The sequence below is a fragment of the Schistocerca piceifrons genome, chromosome 2, assembly GCF_021461385.2.
Source record: "Schistocerca piceifrons isolate TAMUIC-IGC-003096 chromosome 2, iqSchPice1.1, whole genome shotgun sequence".
Taxonomy (NCBI): domain Eukaryota; kingdom Metazoa; phylum Arthropoda; class Insecta; order Orthoptera; family Acrididae; genus Schistocerca; species Schistocerca piceifrons.
This window is the reverse complement of record NC_060139.1, coordinates 131,220,091-131,235,502: the sequence shown is the minus strand read 5'-3', so window position 1 is coordinate 131,235,502 and position 15,412 is coordinate 131,220,091. Positions and strand designations below refer to the sequence as shown.

At 48.1% G+C, this 15,412-nt stretch overlaps 1 protein-coding gene across 1 annotated transcript; it reads right to left on the bottom strand.

Annotated features, from left to right (window-relative positions):
• Positions 1 to 5,014: 5,014 nt before the first annotated feature.
• On the bottom strand, positions 5,015 to 9,377 carry LOC124775190 (PE-PGRS family protein PE_PGRS5-like). The gene is made up of 2 exons (XM_047250030.1): positions 9,290 to 9,377; positions 5,015 to 5,835 (listed from the first exon to the last, which is right to left on the bottom strand). Exons 1-2 carry the CDS (start codon positions 9,375 to 9,377, stop codon positions 5,015 to 5,017), a joined length of 909 nt encoding a protein of 302 aa, XP_047105986.1.
• Positions 9,378 to 15,412: the final 6,035 nt, after the last annotated feature.

Here is a 15,412-nt window from a genome sequence, read left to right as displayed (position 1 = left end):
TAACTACACTACAAGGATATGCCTGAGTATAACTGGTACAATCTCCTTTAACTGCTGTAGCCGAGAACACACTGCAGCTAATAACGACTTGCATACTGGCAGTGCCATCATGTTCCTGGATCCACAAAGCCAAGCACCACCCAGTTGTCCAGACTGGAACTGATGCCTCGAGTTGACGGGAAGACACCGCAACACCAGACTCTAGAACCCACCAGGCTAACTCTGTTGCTTTGCTCCACTAAGTCTTTGCTACACCTTGTCCAGCTGACTGCCCAGTAAGGAAGTTGCTGTCTTGCTTTCTTAATGGACATTTTTAGACTGCCACCCCTCCACTGAGGCTCTGCGTAGCTCCGTGGTAGTGCTCATGATCAGCCACCATGCTTTAGGCAACCCCTGCGCGACTCCCTTACAAATAACGAAGGACACGCCCCACCAATGGGCAGGAAAGCAAATGTGCCACAATTCAGGGCAATGGCCAAAACGTCCCTGCGTCCTTCTTTAAGAAACTAGTTTCTACATGATCAGGTGAAAAAATGTGCACTCATACGTTTGCAAACACACAAGCACACTCACACAAACCAAACTGATCAATTACACTTTTATGCCAGTTCTGACAACCAATTTGTAAATATTCGTACAATGCTCGTTGATGCCAGCAAAAAGCTGTTTTCCTCATTTTAACCAGCTCTTCATGAAGACTGCTGGTTGGAGGCTGGTATGAAAGTTCACATCTTCCCATCGCATCCCAGATATGCTCTGCGCAAGAAAGATCAAGAGTCTGAAAGTGTCACTCAAGGATTCATATAATCCTCAGAGCATGTGTGGCGTGAATTGCTGTGCATGGGTCTTGCATTACCTTGCTGAAATTTTTCAGTTGGTACCATGATCATGAAGGGTATTACAACAGAGTTTGCCGGTCGTTGTGGCCGAGCGGTTCTAGGCGCTTCAGCCTGGACCGCTACGGTCGCAGGTACCACGCGACCGCTACGGTCGCAGGTTCGAATCTTGCCTCGGGCATGGATGTGTGTGATGTCCTTAGGTTACTTTGGTTTAAGTAGTTCTAAAAAATGGTTCAAATGGCTCTGAGCACTATGGGACTTAACTTCTAAGGTCATCAGTCCCCTAGAACTTAGAACTACTTAAACCTAACTAACCTAAGGACATCACAAACATCCATGCCCGAGGCAGGATTCGAACCTGCGACCGTAGCAGTCGCGCGGTTCCGGACTGAGCGCCTAGAACCGCTAGACCACCGAGGCCGGCAGTAGTTCTAAGTTCTAGGAGACTGATGACCTCAGATGTTAAGTCCCATAATGCTCAGAGCCATTTGAACAGCAGAGCTTACCACTCTTGCTACATAATGGAGAGCATTCAATGTTATTTAAAGAATTACCGAATCAGTTCCTTCATCATATCCAATTGCTCCCCACCACATGATTCCAGAAACGGGATGGATAAGGGTCTCGGCTGCATCCAGTGACCTTTCACCAGATCATCTATGGACACGTTGGCGTCAATCTGATAGTGACAAAGTCAAATTCATCTCTGATCAGCACAGAATGCCTATCAGTGTTCTATCTGACTCTGGCTCTACACCATGCTAGTACCTCATGTCTGTGATATGGTGTCAGCGTCAACCGGCGAGTGACAGCTCGAGATTTCAAAGCAATCTGTTCTCATTGGTTTGTGGTGGAACTTTGGTTTTAACCTCTGCTCTTTTGCCATCCCCCCGTTCATTAGAGCCAGTCCTGTAATGCTTCAGGGAAGATTCGTGTTGTAGTTCGTGCAGGGATGACCCCGACATATTCATGCACCAGTCTTGCAAACATGCTTCGCGGGCCAGGTACAGCGCCTGCAAGTTGTTTGTTAACATAAAAGTCGCTGAGCGGTTTTCTGGCAAGACTTCCGCAGCCGCGACAGCTGATACGTGGCATTGTGGACGCGGTAAAAAAGCGCTGCAGTCGGAGGCACTTATTCGCATCTGCAGTGTAACATGTCTACGTGACACGTCGTCAGCATTCCCCTGCAGACAAGTACTTAGGTTGCCGATCAGGCCCTCGACAACAGTTCAGCTGGTTCACATGGCTCTAAGCACTATGTAACTTAACATCTGAGGTCATCAGTCCCCTGGACTTAGAACTACTTAAACTTAGCTAACGTAAGGACATCACACACATCCATGCCCGAGGCAGGATTCGAACCTGCGACCGTAGCAGCAGCGCGGTTCCGGACTGAAGCGCCTAGAACCGCTCGGCCACAGCGGCCGCCGTTCAGCTCTGGGATGCACACCAACCACGGACTAAAGACCATGACACCTGCCACCGCTGCTGCCCATCTGTGCCATCTCGTGCCTTCGCCACGATCACAGCCACAGAGAGTATGTCAGCCACTCCAAAGGGCCCCGCATCCTCAGGTCATCACTCACTACCGACGAGTGTTGGTTTCCTCATAGTCGCCACCACTACACATCATTATGTAGAAAATATTTGTAGTAAGGTCTTATGGGACCAAACTGCTGAGGTCATCGATCCCTAAGCTTACACACTACTTAATCTAACTTAAACTAACTTACGCTAAGGACAACACACACACCCATGCCTGAGGGAGGACTCGAATCTCCGACAGGGGGAGCCGCCCGGGCTATGACAAGACGCCTCAGACTGCCCGGCTACCCTGCGCAGCATGTTTGGATCATCATCCTCTCAAGATGTGCTGAATACAGATCAAGGTGAATAAACACATGGTTGTTATTTCAACACATAAATATCTGCCACTACTTTTGCACACCACTCACGCAAGGACAGTTCAGTTGGCGATGAAGTAAGAATTTCTTTTTTCTGTAACATTCTCGCCTCAAAGAGGACTGCTCTGCTTTCACAACTTCATACCCACTGTTTTGCTCTCCACCAGGTAGCCGTCCTTTCCGCTTTCATGTGCCCCCCTCAAGGTGTTTTCATGGTTTCTGTTCCACATTCAGGCAGCCACCAATGGTTGGCTGTTTCCTTTGCCTTGCTTGCATTTGTCTGTGCATACTGTTTTTGTTCTATCGCACTCTGTGACTCTCCAACTTCTTCTTCCTTGTTTTAACCTGTCTCTGCCTCTTGCTGATGCACCCACATTTCTTGATCTGATGTTTTTGCTCTCACTGTTGCACTGCATCCGTCCACTTCTCTTGCTTCATATCGATCTTGCGACCTACTTCGTGTTTTCCTCATTGATCTCGCTTTCCCATTTCCATGATTTCTTCAACACTGGGATTATGACACCTGCAGTTTCTCAGTTATGAGGTCAGCAGTTACTTTGTTTGACCCAGGGTTCTGGGACTATTGCTGCTGCACCTTTTCCAATTTCCTTCTCAGCAGTTACTACACTCCTGGAAAGTGAAATAAGAACACCGTGAATTCATTGTCCTAGGAAGGGGAAACTTTATTGACACATTCCTGGGGTCAGATACATCACAGGATCACACTGACAGAACCACAGGCACATAGACACAGGCAACAGAGCATGCACAATGTCGGCACTAGTACAGTGTATATCCACCTTTCGCAGCAATGCAGGCTGCTATTCTCCCATGGAGACGATCGTAGAGATGCTGGATGTAGTCCTGTGGAACGGCTTGCCATGCCATTTCCACCTGGCGCCTCAGTTGGACCAGCGTTCGTGCTGGACGTGCAGACCGCGTGAGACGACGCTTCATCCAGTCCCAAACATGCTCAATGGGGGACAGATCCGGAGATCTTGCTGGCCAGGGTAGTTGACTTACACCTTCTAGAGCACGTTGGGTGGCACGGGATACATGCGGACGTGCATTGTCCTGTTAGAACAGCAAGTTCCCTTGCCGGTCTAGGAATGGTAGAACGATGGGTTCGATGACGGTTTGGATGTACCGTGCACTATTCAGTGTCCCCTCGACGATCACCAGTGGTGTACGGCCAGTGTAGGAGATCGCTCCCCACACCATGATGCCGGGTGTTGGCCCTGTGTGCCTCGGTCGTATGCAGTCCTGATTGTGGCGCTCACCTGCACGGCGCCAAACACGCATACGACCATCATTGGCACCAAGGCAGAAGCGACTCTCATCGCTGATGACGACACGTCTCCATTCGTCCCTCCATTCACGCCTGTCGCGACACCACTGGAGGCGGGCTGCACGATGTTGGGGCGTGAGCGGAAGACGGCTTAACGGTGTGCGGGACCGTAGCCCAGCTTCATGGAGACGGTTGTGAATGGTCCTCGCCGATACCCCAGGAGCAACAGTGTCCCTAATTTGCTGGGAAGTGGCGGTGCGGTCCCTTACGGCACTGCGTAGGATCCTACGGTCTTGGCGTGCATCCGTGCGTCGCTGCGGTCCGGTCCCAGGTCGACGGGCACGTGCACCTTCCGCCGACCACTGGCGACAACATCGATGTACTGTGGAGACCTCACGCCCCACGTGTTGAGCAATTCGGCGGTACGTCCACCCGGCCTCCCGCATGCCCACTATACGCCCTCGCTCAAAGTCCGTCAACTGCACATACGGTTCACGTCCACGCTGTCGCGGCATGCTACGAGTGTTAAAGACTGCGATGGAGCTCCGTATGCCACGGCAAACTGGCTGACACTGACGGCGGCGGTGCACAAATGCTGCGCAGCTAGCGCCATTCGACGGTTCCTGGTGTGTCCGCTGTGCCGTGCGTGTGATCATTGCTTGTACAGCCCTCTCGCAGTGTCCGGAGCAAGTATGGTGGGTCTGACACACCGGTGTCAATGTGTTCTTTTTTCCATTTCCAGGAGTGTATGTTTGATGCAGGACACCTCTCACTGGACTCAGCATGCTCATTGACGATGCTCCTATGTGCTACTGACTGCACAATATAGCTATTGCACCACGCATAACACTTTCTACACACAACCACACTTCATCAATGGTGCCTCACTTGTCAATGCTCCCCTTGGTCAGGACTCCTTTCTGTTTCCCACAGAGTTATATATCTGCTCTTCCCAGTTTTCTCTCGTAGCCACCTCCAGTCCATCAGCCTCTGGCTCCACTGCCACTCACCCACTTGCCTCCAGCACTGCCTCCTCTGACCTTGCCCTGGCACCTTCTGCTCTGGGTCCACCGGATACTGCGCCAAGAGCCCAACCACCATCTATGCCACGGCTGCACTGGGTCCTGTATCAAGGTCTCTGCCAATTCCTGTGCCACAGACTCCCCTATCTCCTGCCCCACGGACACTGCTGGCTCTGGCATCACCATATCTGAGACCACCTGCCCCGGCACCTCCTGCCTAGATGTCTCCTGCCCCAGCACCTCCTTTATCAGTGCCTCCTGCCTCTTTGCATTCTGCCCAGCACCTCCTACCCCAGTGCCACTTACTCTGGCGCCACATCCTCTAGTGCCTGCTGTCTTGGTGCCTCCTGCCTCAGCACCCCTTGCCCCAGTGCCACCAGGTCCGGCATCACCTGATCTGGCAGCACGACCTTTCGGGCCAGCTGTCCTGATGACTTCTGCCCCAGCGCCTTCTGCCCCAGTGCCTTCTGCCTCACCACCTCCTACCCCAGCACCTCCTGCCCAGATGCCTCCTGCTCTGGTGCTGCGTGCTCTAGTGGTACCTCCTCTGGCAACTCCTGGTGCTTCTAGGCCCAGCACCTCCTGTCCCAGCACTCCTGCCCCAGTGTTTCCTTCTTCAGTGCCACCTGCTCTGGTACTCCCTCCTCTGGCTCCTGCAGCCCCAGTGCCTCCCACCCTGGTGCCTACTGCAACATTACCACCTGCTGTGCTGCCACCTATGCTGGTGACACCTTCTCTGGTGTCTCCTGCCCTGATGCCTTCGCCTCCTGCTTGGGCAGTGCCTGTTTCAGCACATTCAACTCCATTGCAGTTGATGCTTTAACAGCTGGCCTCTCTGCAGCCACCCTGATATGAGCTCCTCTCCATTGGACCCTTTCTTGTATTTCCTGTACCCTCTGTATGCATCCACTTTGTGGAATCGCCTTCTCCATCCGATGGTGGCTTCACTCCTCTCTCTTCTACTCCCACTGATCCTGATCTGTCACCAACTGTTCTCTCATTGTTCTGTATTTTTGCCCATCACCGATGCTTCACAGCTGTCTATGGTGTCTTCATTCCTCTCCCACGCCTTCTCCGTTCTCAGTGTGGGTGTTATTCATCTCTCCACCTTCTTCTCCAACAGGCACTTTCATGGCCTATATATGTATTCTGCCTTCTTTGGGACCTTGCCCACTGCGACCCCTTTCTGGTCACTATCTCCAGGTGTCTTTCATCACAGTCCTTCAATGCAGCCTCATGGACAGTGGAAGTTCCATTACATGGCCAGGTCATGCCCGATCTCTCCAACTTTGACAGCCTCATTGTCCTAACTCAGTGAAGATTCTGTGCGTCTTTCATTTCTTCAGATCTAGTTCTTGTCGCATCCATTTCCCTGTCTGCCTGACAGCTATCCTTCATCAGTGATACAAAATTCTGCTGTGCCTTCCGCTGGAAGCTTGCAGCCATGGCTGGCATACCTTCTGATGGTATTTACATGCCTTGGCCTCCTCCCGCTGCTGACAGGAATGGGTCTGACAAACTCCCTAGGCATTTTGCTAGAACTGTCACATCTGGGTCCAGCTGCCAACATATCCTTTCCAGCCGTTGCTGTCTTGCTGACCCCACCGTCACCCTCGCATTCAGGCAGCCACCACTGATTCGAATGGCTGTCTCCGATTGGCCACTCCCACCTTTCCACCATTCTACCAACCAGCCTACATTGGTACCACACAACATGCTCTGCGGCCCTCACATTACGCTGCTTTGTCCTGTTCTAGTACCTCCATTTCCTACAATGTTTTTAATTACTGGACTGTTGATGATGATGAGGTCCCATACTCCGAGGAGTGTAGGGGACGATGCGGGAGACCCGCACCACCGTACTAGGTAAGGTCCTAGCGGAGGTGGTTTGCCATTGCCTTCCTCCGGCCGTAATGAGAATGAAGGATGATGATAAAGACGACACAACAACAGTCATCTCGAGGCAGGGAAAATCCCTGACCCCGCCGGGAAGCGAGGGCACTACTGTAAGACCACGAGCTGCTGACAATTACTGAACTACAAACCGATTAAAATTACTTGATAGTTGAAACTTCATGTGTTGGAGTTGGTTTCCTCTAGTTAAAGCGCTCAACATCACGGGCAAACCGTACGCCTTTGCCGGTTTGCTGCAACAGCTGGTCAGTCCACTACCAGTTCCTTGTCTGGCTTTCTCTCTTGATGTGTCTGGATTCCAGATCCTATGTCCGGCCTTTTTATTTCGTATTTCATCACAAATGATAGTCTCATCAAAAACAGCACACACACAGCCCCGCATGCAGGAAAGGTGGTGCAGGGGAGCCCCTGTAATTCTCTCCCCCCCCCCCCCCCCCCACACTCCCGAAATGGTTTGACTTATACTAGATACAAGTGGATTTTTTAGTACCAAAGTGCTTTCTTAATATTATTCATTCTTCATTATGGACGAAGGTCAAGTGACAGGAGTTTCACGTGTAAAGAAGTCGATGAAAAACAGCAGAGGAAGGTTCGCGAAACTATATGAAGCTTCAATTCCTGTAAAGCACAGTAGATGGTGAACATTTCATAACATTATTAAACCTTTATTTGCCTAAAGATTTCCACAATGTTGAAAATAGATCACCCAAGGACAGTCTGAGATAATTAGCTTCATCTCCAGTCTCTGTGCCATACTTAATTATAAAAGGAAAAATTTAAATGTAGCAATGGTGCGTCTGGGACGTTTCAGAACAGAAGTCAGCGTTGGTATCTTTATTCGATAATTTGTGTAAAGTAAACAGATGCGTTTCACGTAGAAAAAAACCAGCGAATTATTTTGACTTTAATTTGTAATCTTCTTTTAGTTTCTTTGAGTTTTTTGAGGTATATGCTTTACTACTGCGCACTGTTTGAGACTGATACTTCAGTAACACTGCTGTAAATTAAATAAATAGTTATATCGTAGTTTTGCGGAAATTTGAGATATTAACACTTTTACGGATCATTAAAGGCGAGTGAAAACAGTAAATCAGTTCTTGCCCGCCTATTTTATCTATTAAAAGGTTTAATCGAATCTATATTTATATTTTAAAATGGGAATCAGCTTTTCGAATTGCCCCCCTCCCCCCTCCCCCCTCCCCCCCCCCATCACCCCCTCCCCGAAGAATAAGCCTGTGTGCTGGCCTGTACACGCAATACACAACAATGCTAACGAATTTCACAAATTTCAATACCCAGTGCTAACCGAACACTACTGGGTCCTTTCGCACAAGACGCGATTTGGAGTCACGTTTACAGTTATAATAATCTCGGAGAAGGGCTTACATTAGATATGCTTTGCACTACATTGCGTGAAGCCGAATTTTTGGAGACTGCAATTCATCGTTGTGACGCAGTCGCGAGTCGTGAATTTATCAATATTAAAAATAAGTATAGTGGCGTATTATAATGGTTAGCAGATAAACCTGACGCGTAAGAGGGCGGAAGTTCGAATCTCGTAAGTGCAGGGAAATTTGTTTGATTTCTTAATCTAATCAACAGAGTTTGATTATCATTTCTATTCAGTTAATTGGTTTAAATATATTTCTTTTTATTTCTACTACTTTGCCGTGTCATTTTAGTCATCGCATTGACTTTTTTATTTGCTCTTATTTTTCTTCCTCTCGTTCGTTTCTCGTTTGCAAACTGCCAGCGTCGGCTGTAATCTGCAAACATGTGGCAACCAGGATGGTTCATCCGTTGGTAACGCGACAGCTCGTGTAGCCAGCGTGAGGATAGTTTCAGGTAACCAATGAAGCGACAAATTACAGTCTGCTTATAGCGCTGAAAATGAAGTTATTCTGTCTTCAGTTAGCTCGCAGAGGTTAGCTTTAATCGCCGTGAACAAAGGATCGTGATTTTTAGTTCTGCCGGAGATTGTTGACCGCCGTTTTCTGGGATACAAAGCACATCACGAGGCTGTGGTTAGGGACTTAAACTTTGTGTTCTGCCCTACGGCAGGTCTTGTCATGGGGGAAGCCTCGTCAGAGAGGTCCACCGCATGAGCGTCTAGGGAAGCGATCCCAGTGGTGGTTTCCCGTTTCCTTCCACTGATGATGATGATATTTGTTTACATCCATTTGATATCTTTTTTTATGCAGCATTAGAAAAACTTATAACTAATACAAAATCAAGTGACATATTAATAAACAAAACGGAATTAAATATTTAGAAAGAAGGAAGGAAAAGAACTGAATAGAGAAGAGAAAGGTATAATATTACCTGTCAACTGGTTGTGGGCGGCCGCCCGGGACTTGGAATGACCCTCAAAACGCTGGCCATCGCTCACCATGCCTTTAACATCTACCATCCTAAGAACTAACTTAACTAGAAGAGATTAGGGTACGTTAAAGCTAGAAACTAAGACTGAGACGTCCATGTCCAGCCTGCTAAAATATTTACTGTATACAGTAGAGAGGTAACTGATTTTGTGCTTGGCTCAAAGTTGCTAATTAAAGGGTTCCTGTGGTAATAGTAATAAAGGTAATGACGCTAACGGTTTGTGTTGAGCCTACAAGGCTCCTAGTAGAGTACATCAGGCGCAAGCACCTCCCGGCCCCGCCGACAACACGACCTGAACGGTGGTTTTCCCCGACACAACACCATGAGGACAACACAGCACCCAGTCCCTGAGTGGATAAAATCTCCGACCCAGCCGGGAATCGAATCCGGGCTCCTTGGCGTGACAGACCGCCCCGCTGACCACTCAGCTATCGGGGCGGACATCTCGTTAGCGAAGGCCACGAGTTTAAGTTCAGGTCTAAAAAAACGCGTTTTCTGCCGCTGTTCATCCGTTGGTCACTTGAAAACAGCTGTCGACAGTCCATTTGGCATTTCCATCGTACCTCGCAGCGGCCGCTTCCCTCATACTCCGCGTTACACATTAACAGTATTTGTGAAGTGAGCTGCCATGTTTGTGTGTCGTCTATGACTGAGCTGCAGCCGACAGCCGATGTCGCAGCTCTGTAGTGGCAAGTAACAGACATCAACTGTCGAGTAATTTTAATCGGAGTACGGTAGGACAGTACGTGCTGTTCACGTGCTGCTAGGATTACTGTAGTCGGCAGCCGATGTGACAACACTGTAGTGGCAAGTGAACGACGTCAACTGTCAAGTAATTTTAATCGGAGTGTAGTCTGTATTAATACGCTATTATAGAACCCAGTTGATATTCCCGCATTGCTAGGGCCTACATGACTGCGCAGGACGGGAATGAAGCAGGTGGCGGCTGGAGCTGGTATTTGCGCGGGCGACCGGCGGGGTAATGAGAGGCCGGGGTCACAAGCCGCGCTGGCCCGCAGAGTGACTTCCGGCCCGGCGCGGCCCGCGACAATGGCGCTCGCAACAATAGCCGGCAGTGCGGCCGCGACCGTGCCATCGATTATCGATACTCGATAGGCCGGCGGGGGGCGGGCAGCCGCTTCTTGGCGCTGGACGACCATCAGTCAGCGCGCTTATTGCCACCATCCGTCCCTGAGCCGGCACTGCGCCCTCTGCGGTCACGGGTTCCTGGCCCACAAGGATTGTGACGGCGCCTGGCGAACTGGGGGGGAATGGAAAGAATGGTCTGCTAATACACCGACCAATCACATTAATGTGACTGCCTGTTAAAAGCCCTAAAAACCATCTTTTTCAGTGCGGAACCCTGCGGTAAGAGAGTCGGTGAGATTCTGGTAGGTACCGATAGGCATGTGGAGCCGTGCCGATTCCAGCGCCGTGGCCAGCTGCGCTACGATTCTCGGCTGAGGATGGCGCGAACTGTCCGATCGTGGTGGTCCCACAGATTCTCCACTGGGCTTAAATCCGGGAAGTCTAGTGGTCAGGGGAGTACGGTAATCTCATCCTGGTGCTCTCCCACATACACTGCGACGTGTCACGTTCTATTGTCCTACTGGTAGATGTCACCGTATCGAGGAGAAACAAAGAGCATGTACGTGTGGACACAGTCTCCCAGGATAGATGCACACCTCTGTTGATCCACTGTGGCTTCCAGAATGACGAGATCACCCAGGGAATGCCACTGAAGCATTCCCCTGACCATGAAGTCCCCTCCTCCTTAGCTTCTACACTACTGGCCATTAAAATTGCTACACCAAGAAGAAATGCAGATGATAAACGGGTCTTCATTGGACAAATATATTATACTAGAACTGAGACGTGATTACATTTTCACGCAATTTGGGTGCATAGATCCTGAGAAATCAGTACCCAGAACAACCACCTGATACGCCTGGGCATTGGGTCAAACAGAGCTTGGATGGCGTGTACAAGTACAGCTGCCCATGCAGCTTCAACACGATACCACAGTTCATCAACAGTAGTGACTGGCGTATTGTGACGAGCCAGTTGCTCGGCCACCATTGACCAGAAGTTTTCAATTGGTGAGAGTTCTGGAGAATGTGCTCGCCACGGCAGCAGTCGAACATTTTCTGTGTCCTGAAAGGCCCGTACAAGACCTGCAACATGCCATCGTGCATTATCCTGCTGAAATGTAGGGTTTCGCAGGGATCGAATGAAGGGTAGAGCCACGGGTCGTGTTACATGTGAAATGTAAAGTCCACTGTTCAAAGCGCCGTCAATGCGAACAGGAGGTGACCGAGACGTGTAACGAATGGCACCCCATACCATCACGCCGGGTGATACGCCAGTATGGCGATGACGAATACACGCTGCCAATGTGCGATCATCGCGATGTCGCCAAACACGGATGCGACCATCATGATGCTGTAAACAGGACATGGATTCATCCGAAAAAATGACGTTTTGCCATTCGTGCACCCAGGTTCGTGGTTGAATACACCATCGCAGGCGCTCCTGTCTGTGATGCAGTGTCAAGGGTGACCGCAGCCATGGTCTCTGAGCTGATAGTCCATGCTGCTGAAAACGTCGTCGAACTGTTCGTGCAGATGGTTGTTGTCTTGCAAACGTCCCCATCTGCTGACTCAGGGATCGAGACGTGTCTGCACGATCCGTTACAGCCATGAGGATAAGATGCCTGTCATCTCGACTGCTAGTGATACGAGGCCGTTGGGATCCAGCACTGCGTTCCGTATTACCCTCCTGAACCCACCGATTCCATATTCTGCTAGCAGTCGTATTGAATCTAGACCAACGCGAGCAGCAATGTCGAGGTAAGATAAACCGCAATCGCGATAGACTACAATCCGACCTTTATCAAGGTCAGAAACGTGACGGTACGCATTTCTCCTCCTTACACGAGACATCACAACAACGTTTCACCAGGCAACGCTGGTCAACTGCTGTTTGTGTATGAGAAATCGGTTGGAAACTTTTCTCATGTCAGCACGTTGTAAGTGTCGTCACCGGCGCCAACCTTGTGTGAATGCTCTGAAAAGCTAATCATTTGCATATCACAGCATCTTGTTCCTGTCGGTTAAATTTCGCGTCTGTAGCACGTCATCTTCTTGGTGTAGCAATTTTAATGGCCAGTAGTGTATTTTAACCATGGCGGCACGCGAACTCTTTACGAACTTAGTCGTTTCTGAAATACTTCCACTCCTGGCCCTGAAAGCCGATGAACACGCCCGTTTGGATGTCAGATAAATCGCTCAGCTGCCGCATTGCGGTACCGACCACACTGTTTCTGCCTCCTCCCGACACGCTTTATATGACCTCCACCGCTTGTACTGCGACGTGCCCCCGGTGAGTGGTTATTGCTCGTCGACGTTGAACATCTGCAATCGTCACATTAATGTGACTTCCATCGTGTAGTTTTCTGTGTTTTAAGAACAGAAATAATCAGTCGTCAGCTGCACAAGGTTTTTATTAAATTAACTTCTTGACCTAGTTTCGGCAAATTAATTTTCCATCCTCAGAAGATCATACAATTAGGCTTGCATAGGACAGAAATCTCCAACCAAATTCTGGACTATAGAGTCCTCCGTTAAAATTTTTACATAGCACTGTCAAGCAATTAAAAAGTAACGTAACAAGTGCGAAGACATGATGACAAAAAAAAAAAAAAAAAAAAAAAAATCGCATCACAAATAAAATAGAAAAAACCACGAGGCATACGATCACTAGTACCAACAGACCAGTCGTCATATCTTCGTGTTTGTTACGTTACTTTTTAAGTACTTGACAGCACTGCGCAAAAAATTTAACGAAGGTGTCTATCGTCCAAAATTTGCTTGAAGATTGCTTTCCGACGTAAGCTTACTTGTGTGATCTTCTGAGGATGGCAATTAATTTGCCGAAACTAGTCAGGAAGTTAATTTAAGAAAAACTTTGTCCAGTTGCTGACTGATTATTTCTATTCTTAAAGGTGTTTCACAGCTGCTGATTGACAGCCATGAATAAAATTTCGTGTGTTTGTTACAGCTATCCAATCTACGAGTAGATATACCTTTTCCCAAATCCTTCAAGGGGAATGGAGGGAAATATTCGGATCAAAGGGTACGGCCGATTTCTTTCCTTCTCCCTTCCCAGCGTGAGCATGTGCTCCGTCTACAATCTACTTCTACACTATACAGCCCACTATAATGCTTCCGTTGTACCGCTTACTAGTGTTTCTTCCATTCGTGTATTGAGCGTGGGAAGAATGATTGCTTAAATGTCTCAACACGCACTGTAACTAATTTTCCTCTCGTGGTTTCTACTGGAGGCGTCGGTAGTGTATTAATAGAATGCTCAATGCTGGTCATTGAAGCTCCTCAACACCTACCGGTGCCCGTTAAGGTTTTACAGCATCTGGGGTGGCGCTCTGCCATGCGTCGAAAAAACCTGCGACCGCTTGTGTTACCCCCTGTACACTGATTGTATTTTTCAGTGTTCTCTGAATGTACAGAAGTCTGCCAGCTACTCTACCTACAACTGTATTTGTGTTTTCATTCCATTTCATATCTCTACAAACTACTACACTCGAGAAATATCAACTGATTAATTTCACTTTTAACTAATTCTGAAAAAATGTCAAATTTTTTACGTTTTGTGAGTTTTCATATGTAACTTTTCTGCGCGATTAAAGCAAGTTTCCAGCTTTTGCAACACAATAAAATTGTATAAAGATTTCACTGGATTTTGGACAGCTTTTATAAGATAGTAGTTCATTATATTAACTGCATCATCTGCGAAAAGGCTGAGGTTACTGTTAATGTATTTTTTGCTTGTGGTTCCCTAAAGCTCACAAGCACTTGAAAAAAAAAATCAGTTTCATGAAACCGCCATGTTTTGCTGATAAAACATTACTACCTCAGCACGTTTCAAGTTAAAATTTACTGTGCTCATGTACCTGTTTAACCTGGTAATGCACGTGCATTGGTACCTGTATTATAATATACTCTCTACTGTATCAGTTTTCTTTACAAATTGTGTAACATCTTGTACAGTCCGAAACTTCCAGACAGATTAAAACTGCGCGTCGGACTGGGCAAATGCTATACCGGTTGGCTATCCATGCACAACTTAATGAACATTTGCCCACCCGCTACACGGTTTTGATCTACGAGAAAGACTGGAAGCAGCATTCACACCACTGGACAGTGAAAATTCTTTCTGGGCATCCAGCAGAATTTCCCGCAAGAACCCTACAGCTATCGTCCGAGATCACTGAAGGTCAGTTTCCTGCGTAACCTTGCAGTGGAGCGTATGGAGATTTATGTACATTCATTCGTTTGCATTTTCCATTTGTATACTTCGTGGCTACGAGGTGTGGCTAGAAAAAAACCGGACTAGTACTGGTGAAACAATAAAACGGATGCAATAAGGCTGAAAGTCGCGTGGCCTGTCACGTGACTCTCGCTCCGCCTACTGCTCGAGTTTCATCTGCCTCCTGCACTCAGTCTGCCCGTGGCGTCTGTTTTAAGTAGTTGACGTTTTGTCTGTGCGTCGGAAAATGTTGAGTGTACAGAAAGAACAGCGTGTTAACATCAAATTTTGTTTCAAACTAGGAAAATCTGCAAGTGAAAGGTTTGTAATGTTACAACAAGTGTACGGCGATGATTGTTTATCGCGAACACAAGTGTTTAAGTGGTTTAAACGATTTAAAGATGGCCGCGAAGACACCAGTGATGACACTCGCATTGGCAGACCATTGTCAGCAAAAACTGATGCAAACATTGAAAAAATCGGTAAACTTGTTCGACAAGATCGCCGTTTAACAATCAGAGCAGTGTCTGAGTTAACAGGAGTTGACAAGGAAAGTGTTAGGCAGATTCTTCATGAAAGTTTCAACATGAACAAAGTGTGTTCAAAAATGGTTCCAAAGTGTCTCACAATTGAACAGAAGGAACGCCGAAGAATGATTTGTTCTGACATCCTGTAAAACATTGAAAGTGATCCCACCTTCTTACAAAATGTTATTACTTGCAATGAATCGTGGTTTTT